The 15,667-nt window shown below is 37.2% G+C and overlaps 2 protein-coding genes across 3 annotated transcripts in view; both read left to right on the plus strand.

Moving 5' to 3' along the window:
• prkd4 (protein kinase D4) overlaps window positions 1-1,925 on the plus strand; it is a 52,343-nt gene extending 50,418 nt beyond the window's left edge. For both annotated transcript variants that reach the window (XM_051718657.1, XM_051718666.1), the window contains 3 exons: window positions 90-357; window positions 556-641; window positions 1,235-1,925. In XM_051718657.1, the coding sequence (XP_051574617.1) occupies window positions 90-357; window positions 556-641; window positions 1,235-1,414 (534 nt within the window). In that variant the 3' untranslated portion in view covers window positions 1,415-1,925. The remainder of the gene's footprint in view (window positions 1-89; window positions 358-555; window positions 642-1,234) is intronic.
• An 862-nt stretch (window positions 1,926-2,787) lies between these two features.
• On the plus strand, window positions 2,788-14,381 carry LOC127453207 (copper chaperone for superoxide dismutase-like). The gene is made up of 8 exons (XM_051719451.1): window positions 2,788-2,870; window positions 3,746-3,818; window positions 3,907-4,044; window positions 5,474-5,648; window positions 6,761-6,821; window positions 12,112-12,189; window positions 12,771-12,874; window positions 13,578-14,381. Exons 1-8 carry the CDS (start codon window positions 2,847-2,849, stop codon window positions 13,729-13,731), a joined length of 807 nt encoding a protein of 268 aa, XP_051575411.1. The 5' UTR covers window positions 2,788-2,846; the 3' UTR covers window positions 13,732-14,381.
• The last annotated feature ends 1,286 nt before the right edge of the window (window positions 14,382-15,667 follow it).

Below are 15,667 nucleotides of genomic sequence, written 5' to 3' on the forward strand. Positions count from 1 at the left end.
TGACTCTAAAGTATCCAAGTATGAAATGGTCAGGATAAACATATTAACCCTTAAGAACAAAAATGGTTCTTTTTCTCTTTCTGTCTCAGGTTAAACTGTGTGATTTTGGTTTTGCCCGTATCATTGGAGAGAAATCTTTCCGCCGCTCTGTAGTTGGGACCCCTGCATATTTGGCACCCGAGGTCATCAGTAGCCATGGTTACAATCGTTCTCTAGACATGTGGGCCGTAGGGGTGATTTTATATGTCAGTTTAAGTGGAACATTTCCTTTCAACGAGGATGAGGATATTCATCAACAGATCACCAATGCTTCTTTCATGTATCCACGCCAACCGTGGTCTCTCATCTCGCTGGAGGGTAAGAGAGCTAAACACTTCAACAACTCTAAGTACAAAGAAAAACTTTTATTGCTCAGATATTGCTCTTTACATTTTTTACTAGTAAATGTATGTAAATGGCTGACTATGTTCAAAATAAATGTTTGAAAAATGTTTCAACACTTTATGTCTGTTTACCTACCTTCTGTCTCTCTCTTTAATTTTCTCTATCATTTAGCGGTGAACCTGATAAAAAACCTGCTGCAGGTGGTGGTAAGACGCAGGTTCAGTGTTGGCAAAGCGATGGGTCACCCCTGGTTTCAGGTGTGTTGTCTTTTTCCTCTTTTCTTTTCCAACACTGTTACGAAAAACCTAATACCTTCCTAAAATAGAACAACAGGTTGAGAGAAATTTTACTTATAAGCATGCAACTGCCCCATCCCCAACCTTCTATATCACTAGGTATATGCAGTGCCGTTCAAATGGCATATTTTGCATCTTTCATATAATTTTTTTTTTCACTACCATTTTGTTTGCTTTATTGGAAGCAAGGCACTCTGTTGACCTTTTGCTCAAAGTATTCTAGTTAACATGGTCATTGTCACAAATGTATTTTTTAGTGACCTAGAAATAGTGCAGAATCATAAACATTTTGTATTCATTTTAAGTCATAACATTTCTTTGTTTTAAAATTTGCAAAGTCCTAAAATTTTGTTTATTTTCAGGCTTAAATTAAACTTTGAATGCCAGGTTTTCAGCCCGTATTTAACTAACATGCAAATATTTGGAGTTTTTTGCTAATACATGATTTAATAATTCAATGGAGTTTATGTTTGCTTGTGGCAGCAATTCAGTGTACTGAGTGGATGGATAGGTAAAGACAGTATTGAGTTTTTTTTACTTTTGTTCTGCTGCAGAACTTCCAGCTGTGGTGTGACCTGAGGGAGTTTGAGCAGCGGATGGGATTGCGGTACCTCACGCATGAGGCAGATGATAAGCACTGGAGGTCTCATGCCCAGGAGAAAGGCCTCCATTTTCCAGAACATTTAGCAGCAGAAGCAAGTGAAGAGCAGGAACATCAGCCATCAGCCAAATAGATTTTACTTTCATAACTGTAAATAATGCATTATGTGTGTAGCCTTGTGAATCTGCATTTTCATATATCTCTTTTTCTGTAAATACATTTGAAAACATTGTTCAATAAAACAAGAAAAAAAGACTAACCTTGAGTTTTTCAACTCAAAAGCTGTAATTATAACCATGTTAATATCATACCCCCCAAACCATCTCACCCAGTTTGATCATTGTGAAATGTGGTAGTAATGTGGGGTTACTACCGCAAAGCTGCACTCAGTAACTTTTATCTTTGTGTCATCTTGGACTTACACTGACACCTAGCGGCTTGGATGCAGCATCATTTAAAATCAATAGTTTTCAGTTTCAGATGTCACTGTAGAAAAGTAGTATTCACGGTCAGCCATGATTACTTTAATCAGTGAGTGAAAGTGTCAAATAACAGTATGGTTACTGAGATTAAGCGAGTAGTATCCGGCTGGTCATGTGATTTTAACATGGCAGCCCCCATGTGCGGACCTTCTCCATGTAGAATAAAACAGCTTTTATAAGGTTACTGATATGACTGGAGTCTTATGAATGGGAGTGGTCATGATTTCCTACATATATTGCAAAATTACAATTCATGTCTTTAGGAGTTAACATTTTTTAATGAGGAAAAAATTACTGAATGCACCTTTAAATTGTTTAATAGTAAAAGTAAATAATAAAATTAGTTAATAGATGGTGCTGACCATGGCCAGAAATTAAGGAGGGCTCAGGCAAAAATGCAATTGAAAGTGAGAAAAAAGCCTAAGAAATTCTAAAGAATGAATTCCGCTGTTTAGGCATACTTATACATGTTATGGACCCTTTTCACATGTTATGATGCGTATCCGCATTCTTTAACAACGTAAATGTAGCAAACTTTTTTATATTTCCAATTTGAAAAATATTTAGTGTAAATTTATAACATTGTACTTTGTATTATATTACCCTGGAATATGTTTTAAAAAATCAGTTACCACAGCTGCTGAGGGAGTGACAGAAAATTTGGCTTGTTTCTCTCTTCATACTGATGTTATACAGTGCTGTATATTTTCACCTTCTTTTGCAAAGCCGTGAAGTACGATGGCTTTGCAGCACGCGGACGTGTGAAAAGCGTCCCATAGTATAAAGTACAAGTTGCTGATTGAATTTATGGGTAAGAGGTAATAAATTCTCAATCTAGTAATTCATATGAGAATTTATGAAAATGTATTAAAATATTGGACATAAAAAAATTACAACGTTGTAGTTGACATATTTCACTAGTTCCAGCCTCTATTACTCTTGCGGTCACAATTGAATCTCCTCTCAATGTAGTTGAGGGGACTCTTATTTTATAATTTAATAGCTTCTGATGGGACTCTTATGTTGAAATGTTCTCTGAGCTCTGAATTTCTGCCTACGTCATTGGCGGCGTGTGGACTAGAGATGGACACAAACAGAACAACAAAGGTGAGAAAAATGACTTTAATGTATTGCAGTCATAATTATTGAAGGCATGAGCTAGATATTAATTATAGGGTAAATATGATGGCAGTGCCAATTAAATTGATGTGATTCAAAAACGAAATTATAGCAATAAAGTCATTCAAGTGACTATATTTTTGATTTAATCATAATAACATTATAATTTACGCAGTTTATATGTTTTTATATGTTATAGATGGTTAACACAATTAATTTACTTATGTATCTTAATCTGTTGTTGCAGTCTTGCACTTGCCATACACTTATGAAACTTGTGAAACATGTTCACATTTTATATTTATGTATTATAAAATTATATAATTAATTTTTTTATATAAACTGTAGGTTATATTAACTAAAGGTTCTCATACTATTGTTTCGTTTTGTTTATTATTTATATTATTTAAATGTCTGAGTTTTATATACTCCGTATTTGGGTGAATTTTATAATAATTAATGATTCTCAGTTTATTACTTTAATACAGTAATGAAAATAATGATGTCCGGACCCTTTTACATCTTTTTAATTATGAAAAGCATGAATTAAAAGCTGTACAAAAATACTGATGAATAAATACTTTATGTAAATACTATTTAATTATGTAATTGTTTTATTTTTAATTTCTTTTTATGTTTTTGCTTGCTTTGATAGAGCATTGAGAATTGGGGGGAAATGTGCTTAGTTGTCATACAAAATAATTTTTAATTTTCATACAAAATAATGCAAAAAAATCTTAACAGTAAAAACAGGCTTTATATCCTTTATGAGATATGTATATATATATATTGATGTTGTGGTGAGAAATGGACTTGTGCTTGATTGGTTGTTATTAGTTTCATTAATTTGTGTTTTCCCTCAGCTTGAATTTGCAGTACAGATGTCATGTGACAGCTGTGTGAATGCAGTGAAGGGTGTCCTGGAGAAAGAGCCAGGTGAGTTGAGACAATACTAAACACTCTCAGTTCTGTGTCAAAAGTATAACGTCATTCATATATATGTGTGTGTGTCTTGTGTTTTTAGGAGTGCATTCAGTGCACATAGACTTGGCCAAGGAGGAGGTGTTGGTTGAAACGGTGCTTACCTCTCTGCAGGTCCAGAATATCATTGAAAGCACAGGCAAAAGAGCTGTGTTGAAGGGAATGGGCAGCTCAGAAACAGGTGAAATATATAAAGTCATGAAGTCATATGAAGTCACATCTTTGTGCACTCATTTTGGTCTTGTGGCACATAATTACTGAAAATACAATGACTTAAGTGGCAAAGTTTACATGGCCTAACAGTTTAACTGTAAAATGTACATAACAATGTAGACTGGTTCTTTTCTCTGGGTCACTGCTGTTAGTATTGGGCACATTGACCATGTTTAGAATAGTCCTCTATTATTTAGAATTTGGTTATATTCTGATTAATGTATATCTGCATCATGTCAATGCATTAATCAATATACAGACAGGTGAAAGAGTCATATGGCTTAACTTTTGTGTTCTTATGTGCTGTTGTCAATGACATGTTGATTAAACCACTGAGCAAAATTACTAAAAATACTGCATAATAAATGGTCAGAGAATAGTGGGAAAAATATTCACATATATAGAGAGTATGTAAGTGCCTTTTTCATTATAAAAACTTAAAGGTATAGTTCACCCAAAAATGAAAATTCTCTCATCATTTACTCACCCTCATGCCATCCCAGTTGTGTATGACTTTCTTTCTTCTGTTGAACATAAATGAAGATTTTTAGAAAAATATTTCTGCTCTGTATGTCCTTACAATGCAATTGAATGGTGACCAGAACTTTGAAGCTCCAAAAAGCACGTAAAGGCAACATAAAAGTAATCTACGTATATGACTCCAGTGGTTAAATCTATATCTTCAGAAGTGATATGATAGGTGTGCGTCAATATTTAAGTCCTTTTTTACTATAAATCTCCATTTTCACTTTCACATTCTTCTTCTTTTGAATCTGGCGATTTGCATTCTTCGTGCATATCGCCACCTACTGGGCATGGAGGAGAAAGAGAAAAGGGGAGGAAGGAAAGGAAAAGAACAAATAAATCATATTTGCAGAACAGGCCAGTAGGTGGCGATATCACGAAGAATGAAGAACTCGGTCCTCTGGTGAACACGCATAGGAGGGCTGGTCGAAAGTGGAGATTTAGAGTAAAAAAGGACTTAAATTTTGATCTGTTTCTCACCTACACTTATCATATAGCTTCTGAAGACATGGATTTAAACACTGGAGTCGTAAGGATTACTTTTATGCTGCCTTTGTGCTTTTTGGAGCTTCAGCGTTTTGGACCTTGTTGACTTGCATTGTATGGACCTACAGAGCTGAGATATTTTTCTAAAAATCTTTGTTTGTGTTCAGCAGAAGAAAGTCAGATACATCTGGATGGCATGAGGGTGAGTAAATGAGAGAACTTTCATTTTTGGGTGTACTATCCCTTTAAGGTAGTGTAAAGACCAAAATATACAGTTTAATCAGAAAATCATGTGCATGTTAATGGTCATTATTAGTGGGTCACCACAGGTAAAGCATAATGCTTTTTATCTGTGTTTGTTCGACTTGTTTGTGTGTACATTTTAGACTTGGGTGCTGCTGTGGCAATGTTAAGTGGGGCGAGGCTAGTGCAGGGCGTTGTCCGCTTCCTGCAGCTGTCACCATATCGTTGTTTGATTGACGGGACGATTGATGGGCTGGCGCCTGGAGCTCACGGCTTGCATGTGCATGAACTGGGGGACCTTACACAGGATTGCATGAGGTACCGAAAATCCTGACCTTTAACCTTTTGATCCTGAGACAAGCACATTGATATTCTCATCTGGGAGTAACAGGCCTGTATGAATTCAGACCATTCTGCATGAGTCTGTCTTTGTTATAGTGTGTTTAGTAGCATGAAATCTCCAAGATAGTCTGATGATCAGTGGTCTGATGACATGTCACATCATGTCATATAAGACATGCTCACGCATGGATTATGTAGAAAGAAAATGTTACCAGAAAAATTTCATGAAACAAGCTAAATGTTAAAGGGATAGTCCACCCAAAAATGGTTATTCTTTCATCATTTACCTACTCTCATGTCATTCCAAGCCTGCATGATTTTCTTGCAACACAAAAGGAGATGTGTGGCAGGATGTTAGTTTCAGTCACCATTCACTTTCAATGTGTGGAAAAAAAAGATGCAGTGAAATTGAATGGTGACTGGGACTGACATTCTACATGTACAGCCGCACATCTCCTTTTGTGTTCCACAACATAAGGTTGAGTAATTATGACATAATTTTCAACTACATGTTTAAGTACCTGTGAAAGTTATTTGTCAAGACCAACAATAAAAATGTAAGTCAGCACATGATTGCATGTCTTGCTGGGAGACAAGGGATTTAAGAAAAGGGTCATTGTAATATAGGTTGTATACTAAAAAATCAGTCCATCTGAATAAAACTAGTGGTAAGAATTGATAAAATACAGCCCCTCTCTACGCTGTTCTTTTCCATACAATGAAAGTGATAGGGGATTGGGGCGGTCAAGCTCTAGGAAGACAAAAAAATGCACCATTAAAGTAAAGTTGTTATTCTCTGATAATCTTCACCTCTGTCGCAGATGTCAAATCCCATTTGCGTATTGAAACTTGCTGTGTGAAAGCGCAGTGTGGGTGTTTAATGACATGATTACATTGTGGGTGAATTATGCATTCAATTTTCTTACAGGGTGTAATTTTTAACAGAATTAACTTTCTATTAATGTACCTAAATCTGGAATAAAAAAAATCCAGTAAAATACTTGATGTGATTTGCAGGCATGTAACTTTGTATTAGTTTTTGCTAAATACTGTATTCATTTATTATATGTTCGTTCTCTTTGTGTCAGTTGTGGAGATCACTTCAACCCTTTCAGGAAACAACATGGAGCTCCTCAAGACTCAGAGAGGGTACAGTGTTCATTTATCCCCTTCAGTTCACTATTTAAAGAGCAACTATTATGGTTTTTAAACATGCCTAATTTTGTTTTAAAGGTCTCGTACAATAGATTTACATGCATCCAAGGTCAAAAAACACTTTCATTTGCTCATAATTTAAATTGCAGCATTAACCTTTTTCCCCAGTGTCAAAAATGACTCGTTCAATGATCCGTTCTAAAGGATTAATTCTAAACACCTCCTTTCAGAGAGCCTACTCTGCTCTGATTGGTCAGATGTCCCAGTCTGTTGTGATTGGTCTACCGCTTAGTGTAGTGTTTGAGGGCGGGTCAAACTGTTCGCGAGCAGCCAATGAAGACCAGAGGCAGGTTTTTTGTTACCAAATTAGGTAGGTTAGTACAAGTAAGTCTGGATTTACTAACGACTTGTTTCAGGTGTTCAGAATCGGTTCTTTCTTTTGGGAGCCAATAACTCCATTTGTCGTGCACTTTGAGAAACTTTGCAGACTTTTTTACATTCACAAACAGCTATATAACACACTACATGAAGGGTAATATTTGAAAAACCATAATAGGTGCTCTTTAAAATTAGCTATTTACACAATCGTTTCAATTCAAGCACTTCAATGACTGCAATTCTCTTTATAAAAAGTGCATAGAGTGGAGTCAGTGTAAAAGTTACCCCTGGAGGATGGGGAAATATTGCCATATGGCAACTCTATACAACAATGGAAAATGGTCCAAAAACTACTTAAAAAAATAAATAAATAAATTTTTTTAATTAAATTAATATTTTTTTATGAATTGAAATTTGTATACATTTGGAACTCCTACAAACTCAAATTGTGTGAATTATAATTTATCATTTAATATTACTTTTAAAAGCCACATTTCAACTAAATTATATCACTATAAACACTTCCAAATAAAATCGGCATTACTGCATTTTATTTTTGTACATAATTGCCTTATGACAACTTGGCTATTTTGTTGATCTGTGAACTATTCAACTTATCAAAGATGAAGTAAAAAAAAAATCCACATTTTGAAGAAATATACATAAATTGCACCGCTGTATCAGCTTCTGATATTTATTGGCCAATTATTGACCAAATTAAAATCATATCGGTTAATAACATGAAAACGCCGATATGAAAAAAATGATGGTTGATTTATAATGAATTATTAACACACTTTGAAAAAACTCTGTGATTATTTAAAGGATTAGTTCAACCAAAAATAAAAAATTCTCTCATCTGTCATGTAAGACTGTCTTTCTTCTGCAAACACAAATGAAGATTTTTAGAAGAATATTTCAGCTCTGTAGGTCCATATAATGCAAGTGAATGGTAATCAGGCCTTTGAAGCTCCAAAAAGCTAATTAAGTCAGCATAAACACAATCCATCAGACTCCAGTGGTTTAATTAATGTCTTCTGAAGCGATCCAGTTGGTTTTGGGTGAGACCAAAATGTTACTCCTTTTTCACCGTAATCTTGACAGCAGTCTTCTTGGCGTTTATGATTTCAGGCTCGATTACACTTCCTTTAGCGCCATCTAGTGCTCTGTGCATGTGTCAAGCACTAGGAAGTGTAATCGAGCTTGAAATCATGGTCGTGCCCAGAGACTGTCAAGATGTACAGTGAAAAAGGAGTTCGATTTTGGTCCGTTCTCACCATAAACCAGCTGGATCACTTCAGAAGACATTGATTAAACCACTGGAATCTGACTGATTACTTTTATAGTGACTTTATCTCATGTGTTAGCATGTGACTGTCTTCTAGTCTTGGAGAGACAATAAAAATTTCATGTGGCTTAGTTTTCGTTTTTTTTCGAAATGTTAATCCAAAACCATGTGGTTAATGTTTCAACTCATGTAACAAGTCTTCTTCAAAACAAAACAAGAAACTTTGTGATGCCAGTTTAAAGCCAAACATCTCATGGTTCCCGCAGGTGCTAGCCATTTGGTGTTAATGACTCCACCCATTCAGATCTCCCAGGGTGGATGTAGACAACACAGAGACTTGTATAAACATGGTTAAAATAAACATCTTAATTAACAACAAATTAATACATCATAGTCGACACCAATAGATCATATCTACTGTACGTATACATACATCCACATATAAACTCACATATAAAAGAAACGTCCTCTCACTTTCAACTGCTTTTATTTTCAGCAAATTTAACATGTGTAAATATTTGTATGAACATAAAAAGATTCATCAACAAATACATAAACTGAACAAGTTTCACAGACATGTGACTAACAGAAATGGAATAATGTGTCCCTGAACAAAGGGGGGGTCAAAGTCAAAAGTAACAATCAGTATCTGGTGTGGCCACCAGCTGCATTAAGACTGCAGTGCATCTCCTCATCATGGACTGCACCAGATTTGCCAGTTCTTGCTGTGAGATGTTACCCCACTCTTCCACCAAGGCACTTGCAAGTTCCCGGACATTTCTGGGGGGAATGGCCCTAGCCCTTACCCTCCGATCCAACAGGTCCCAGATGTGCTCAATGGGATTGAAATCCGGCTCTTCACTGGCCATGGCAGAACACTGACATTCCTTTCTTGCAGGAAATCACGCACAGAACGAGCAGTATGGCTGGTGGCATTGTCATGCTGGAGGGTCATGTCAGGATGAGCCTGCAGGAAGGGTACCACATGAGGGAGGAGGATGTCTTCCCTGTAATGCACAGCATTGAGATTGCTTGCAGTGACAACAAGTTCAGTCTGATGATGCTGTGACACACCGCCCCAGACCATGACCGACCCTCCACCTCCAAATCGATCCCGCTCCAGAGTACAGGCCTCGGTGTAATGCTCATTCCTTTGATGATAAACACGAGTCCGACCATCACCCCTGGTGAGACAAAACCATGACTCGTCAGTGAAGAGCACTTTTTGCCAGTCCTGTCTGATCCAGCGAAGGTGGGTTTGTGCCCATAGGCGACATTGTTGCCGGTGATGTCTGGCAAGGACCTGCCTTACAACAGGCCTACAAGCCCTCAGTCCAGCCTTTCTCAGCCTATTGTGGACAGTCTGAGCACTGATGGAAGGATTGTGCGTTCCTGGTGTAACTCAGGCAGTTGTTGTTGCCATCCTGTACTTGTTCCGCAGGGGTGATAGCCGGATGTACCGATCCTGTGCAGGTGTTGTTACATGTGGTTTGCCACTGCGAGGACGATCAGCTGTCCTTCCTGTCTCCCTGTAGCGCTGTCTTAGGCGTCTCACAGTACGGACATTGCAATTTATTACCCTGGCCACATCTGCAGTCCTCATGCCACCATTTTCCACTGCACGTTACGGTTTGACTCGACTCGACTCTGCTTGCTTTACTTTTCTAAGTTTGCTTTTCCACTGCAGTTTAGTGCCGCCTCAACATGGGTGGGATTATAGGCTGATCGTCATAGTTGCGCCACCTCTTCTGCTGTGACAGCATCTTAAATGCGACACAAACATTACTGACCATAAACAATAACATGACCGCTAGCTGTTAGCTACTAGCTCATTGTGCTGCATAAAGCAGTTGTTGCATGGTGAATTTACACAAGTGTAACAGTTAAATTGGCCTGGTTGTTTTAGAAGCAAGCTTTCCAGTAGCTGGTCAACTAAAAGTGAAGCTTTCAAGCAGAATATATAGTTAACATACCATCAACAGGGCACTCTCCCTCCCATTGCTCGCCGGTCTATTGCCATAGATGGTGTCCATTCGGTCGAACCACTTCCACTTTCTTCTGTTTGAACCACTCCGTCTGTTGTGGTCCTTGATGGTTCTGTAGTCATTTAAGTTTTTTTAACTTTTCCCTACACAGTTGGTAGGTCAGGTGGTAGCCGTGTGTGGCCAACAGCTGAGACACTTCCTGAAAGTCTTTTTCGTTTCGCGTCATTTCGTTTGTCGCTAACGAGAGGAACGTCTGCACCTCGTTTATTGACCATGGTGTGGTTTTGCGCACAGCCATTTCTTTTTACAATTCGAAAGTCGCATGAACAAATGATATTGTTATCGCTGTTGCTAACTTTAAAACTAGCGGGTTGATGTCCCGTGACGCAAATCCAGTGACGCTGGTAGTGACGATTCTCTCTGACCAATCAGTGATCTGCAGGGTTTTGACGTCACATTTAGTATCGGCTCGGCTCGCTTGGAACCTCGATCGAGGTGGTACTAAAAAAAGTATCAGGTACTATCCACAGTGGAAAACTTCCAAAAAGCGAGCAGAGTCGAGTTGAGTTGAGCTGTACCGTGCAGTGGAAAAGCCCCATAAGGCACATTCACGCAGATAAGCAGGGACCCTTGGCATCTTTCTTTTGGTGTTTTTCAGAGTCAGTAGAAAGGTCTCTTAGTGTCCTAAGTTTTATAACTGTGACCGTAATTGCCTACCGTCTGTAAGCTGTTAGTGTCTTAATGACCGTTCCACAGATGCATGTTCATTAATTGTTTTTGGTTCATTGAACAAGCATGGAAAACTTTGTTTAAACCCTTAACAATAAAGATCTGTAAAGTTATTTGGATTTTTACAAAATTATCTTTAAAATACAGTGTCCTGAAAAAGGGATGTTTCTTTTTTTGCTGAGTTTACATACACACACGCTTATATATACATATATCTGCATATATATACCTGTACATATACATCCACACATATACAAACATACATACAACTGGGTCTCCATATTATATACACATATACATCCCTTTACACATGCACATATATCCACAGTGCTCCAGGGATTTCAGAGTGTGGAATAATATGTCTAATGTAATGTATTATTGAACTTCAGCAAGACACGGATGTTGTGATCCGCCCTGCAGATAAAGGAGAGGCAGTAGATTTACAGTCTCTAATTGATTATGAAGATGAAGTTTACAGACAATTAAATGATGAAATTTTTTTTAGAAGAGTTTCTGCAGACCCCACTGATAAATGTAAAGAAATTATACATGACGTTACATGAGTGTTTGAATGATAGTGAAATAACTAAGAAAGAGTTCGATTTTATGAAGATTGATCACCCTATTAACCTGTTATTTACACGTTACGAAGATACATAAATCATTAACTTCCCCAATTCCGGGAAGACCTATTGTATCCTTGATTGGTTCATTAAACGAGAATATTTCTAAATTTGTGGAATTTTTCTTAAAACCTTATGTACAAAAATTGCCCTCTTATACATGTGACAAGAACATGTTTTGACTTGGCACCATACAACGTTTGTTTTTGGTGTGCATGTGTTCTTACAAACATAGAATTTCTGTGTAATAATGACTTTACTAATATCTGTCTGGTCTGCAGCATGTGGGAGATCTGGGAAATATTATGGCTGGTCCTGATGGCAGAGCTTCATTCAGATTAGAAGACTCTCAGATAAAGGTAATTCAGTTTGCCTTGTAATTTGGACTTAAAAAAACCTATGTTGCTGAGAGGTGTGTGTTTGCAAACCCCACGGTGGTGTATATGAAGTCACCTTTCTAATTATCCAAAGTCTGTGTTATTAAAAGTTAATTCCACTTAAACACATCCCTCTTAGTCACTACTTTTGTTTCATGGTTATATTCCTCTCTTTTTCACTCTTATATCATTCAGTGTCATTTGAAAGTTGTCATGGACAGATCTGCTTTATTTTCTGGAATAATTTCAAGCCTGAATTTATTCTGAAAAGTGTTGTATTCATGGTCCAAAATGAACTTTTTACCACACCTGCCAATTCACCAAGGTCATAAATATTTTTTGATGGCCATGAAACTGCATTTTGCATTATTTATATACACACACACACACACATATATATAAAGGTTCTCCCTGCGAAAATGCAATTATTACATTATTATTATTATTTTTTCCTTGCACCCATCACCTGACAATTTTTATTCGATTTGTTGCTTGGCAAGTGTTGTATTTAAGATCTGAAGCAATGCCATAGTGTCACATTAGTCTTGTTTACTGTTTGACAGGTGTGGGATGTGATTGGTCGATCTCTGGTGGTGGATTCAGGAGAGGATGATTTGGGCCGTGGGAGTCACCCACTGTCCAAAATAACAGGAAACACAGGAGAGAGGTAAAAAATAGTTTGTCACCGAGACAAGATTAAAAGATGGAACACTTCTTCTTTTGGAGCATTTGTGTGTTTAATATAAATGGAGGGAGCTGCTTCAAAGGGATAGTTCACCAAAAATGAAAATTCTCTTATCATTTACTCACCCTCATGTCATTTCAGATGTGTATGACTTTCTGTCTTCTGTTGAACACAAATGAAAATTTTCAGAAGAATTTTTCAGCTCTGTGGGTCCATACAATGCAAGTCAACAAGGTCCAAAACGTTGAAGCTCCAAAAAGCACATAAAGGCAGCATAAAAGTAATACATACAACTCCATTAGTTAAATCCATGTCTTCAGAAGCGATATTATTGATACAATTAATCTGTTTCCAACCCACACCTATCATTTTGTTTCAGAAGATATGGATTTACCCACTGGAGTCATATGGCTTACTTTTATGCTGTCTTTATGTGCTTTTTGGAGCTTCAAGGTTTTGGCCACCATTCGCTTGCATTGTATGGACCTACAGAGCTGACATAATCTTCTAAAAATCTTCGTTTGTGTTCTGCAGGAGAAATAAAGAAATAATCTGCCTTTTTTGTATTTATTCTTTATAGAAATCACAATCCCACACAGAGCTAATTCGATTGTGTTTCAATATACTCAGTGGACCGTGTGTGTTTGGTTTTCTTTTGACTGGTTCCTTCTCCCTCTTTACTCAGGCTGGCATGTGGAATCATTGCACGCTCCGCCGGATTGTTTCAGAACCCCAAACAGATTTGTACCTGTGACGGTGTTACTCTGTGGGAGGAGAGAGATCGCCTGATAGCTGGGAAAGGACGTAAAATCACTGACGCACCGGCAGCTAATTTGTAATGGGGTGAGGATGTGACCTTCCCATGTGTTAAGGACTGCAGATGGATGTGAAGTGCGCAGAAGGAAAGAACAAAAGAAAGATGATCAAAAAGAGACCAGTTTGAAGCTGCCCAGTATGTCCATTCAAGTTGTAGTATGTAAGATCAAGCCAGTTCTTAAAGTTCAGATGTATCCACATGACACAGATCCTCATCCCTTTTGTTGAGCCACGATATGCCATAGTTAAATTTACATGGCATTCAGTGACGTTAACTCTGATTTAGTTAAATTTTTCTACGGACTGTTTTCACAACATTTTCTATTTTACAGCATCTACTGTACAGACAAGTGTAATGCGCCTGTTAGACGTCTGTTGGAAAGTAAAAGTGTTGCAAAACAGTAAATATTTTACACGTCTGTCCATACACATTATGCGAGTTAAATTTAGTTTTGACTCGTTCCGTGTAATGCAAAAAAGATTAATTCTAATCACACATTGCATGGATGGGCAAAAAACAACTGTTCAGCTTCTCTCTTGTTAATTCACTCTCGAACTGCCTGTACTCTTAAAGAGACAATACCATTTTAGTGCTTGTTATACATGTCAATGAAAACAATGTAAATAAATGTAAATGATACATATTCTGCATATAAATAAACATGTAACAAAATGTGTAATAAATGTCTACATTTTTAAAGGGGCAATCATTATACATTATAAACTATACATTATGAAATATTTTAACCTCAACAAACACTGTAAATTTGGAAGAATTTAACAAATAGGCTCTTGCAGCATCTATGCAGGGGTTTGGAAAAAAACAATGTTACAGTTATTCATTTATTCGCTTTGGCGCCACCCTCAGGTGTAAGCACTTTATATAATGCTTTCTGTGATTCCATTATTTACCGCCCTTTCATTCAAACCAGTACATTCATTCAAATTGAATCATGCCAGCTACTACAAATGGCCAAGGTAAGCATGATTACCAAAATGAGTAAGCCAGTCAGAAGCTCCTTCCTTCAGGCACACTATCTGATAGGATAGATTTTAGTTTTGTGTCAACACGTTCAAGTTCACGTAACTAATGCATAATCACGCTAAAATGTATATCTGCAATGTAATCATCGAAGACCTACATGGATTTGGAAAAGTTAATTTCAATTAAAAATCGAGAAAGAGAGGCTATCGAAACTTAAACAACTGGGTGACATTTACAACAAAGTTACGGAGATGGTTATTCGCAAGGAGAGAAGCATGGATTTTGTGTTCAAGTAAAGGTAAGTTAATGTATTTATAAAAATGTCTGTGTTATTGATAGTAGGTCATAGATGCTACTGTTGAAGTCAGAAGTTTACACACACTTAGGTTGAAGACATTAAAACTTTTTTTAACCACTCCACAGATTTAATATTAGCAAACTATAGTTTTGGCAAGTTGTTTAGAACATCTACTTTGTTTATGACACGAGTAATTTTTCCAACAATTGTTGACAGACAGATTGTTTCACTTTTAATTGACTATATCGCAATTCCAGTGGGTCAGAAGTTTACATACACTAAGTTAACTGTGCCTTTAAGCAGCTTGGAAAATTCCAGAAAATGATGTCATGCCTTCAGAAAATTAGCTTCTGATAGGTGGTGAACTGAACTGGAGGTGTACCTGTGGATGTATTTTAAGGCCTACCTTCACACTCAGTGCCTCTTTGCTTGACGTCATGAGAAAATCAAAGGAAATCAAAAAACTGTGGACCACCACAAGTCTGGTTCATCCTTGGGAGCAATTTCCAAATGCCTGAAGGTACCACGTTCATCTGTACAAACACCACCACGCAGACATCATACCGCTCAGGAAGGCAACACATTCTGTCTCCTAGAGATGAACATAGTTTGGTGCGAAAAGTGCAAATCAATACCAGAACAACAGCAAAGGACCTTCTGAAGATGCTGGAGGAAA

Source organism: Myxocyprinus asiaticus, chromosome 2 (assembly GCF_019703515.2).
Source record: "Myxocyprinus asiaticus isolate MX2 ecotype Aquarium Trade chromosome 2, UBuf_Myxa_2, whole genome shotgun sequence".
NCBI lineage: Eukaryota > Metazoa > Chordata > Actinopteri > Cypriniformes > Catostomidae > Myxocyprinus > Myxocyprinus asiaticus.

Bases quoted from the DNA above. Each gene is read 5' to 3' on its own strand.
- LOC127453207 (XM_051719451.1), top strand. From the start codon at position 2,847: ATGGACACAAACAGAACAACAAAG. The intron at 4,045-5,473 runs GTGAAATATATA...TGTACATTTTAG, and splicing joins AATGGGCAGCTCAGAAACAG to ACTTGGGTGCTGCTGTGGCA. The intron at 6,822-12,111 runs GTACAGTGTTCA...TCTGGTCTGCAG, and splicing joins CTCCTCAAGACTCAGAGAGG to CATGTGGGAGATCTGGGAAA.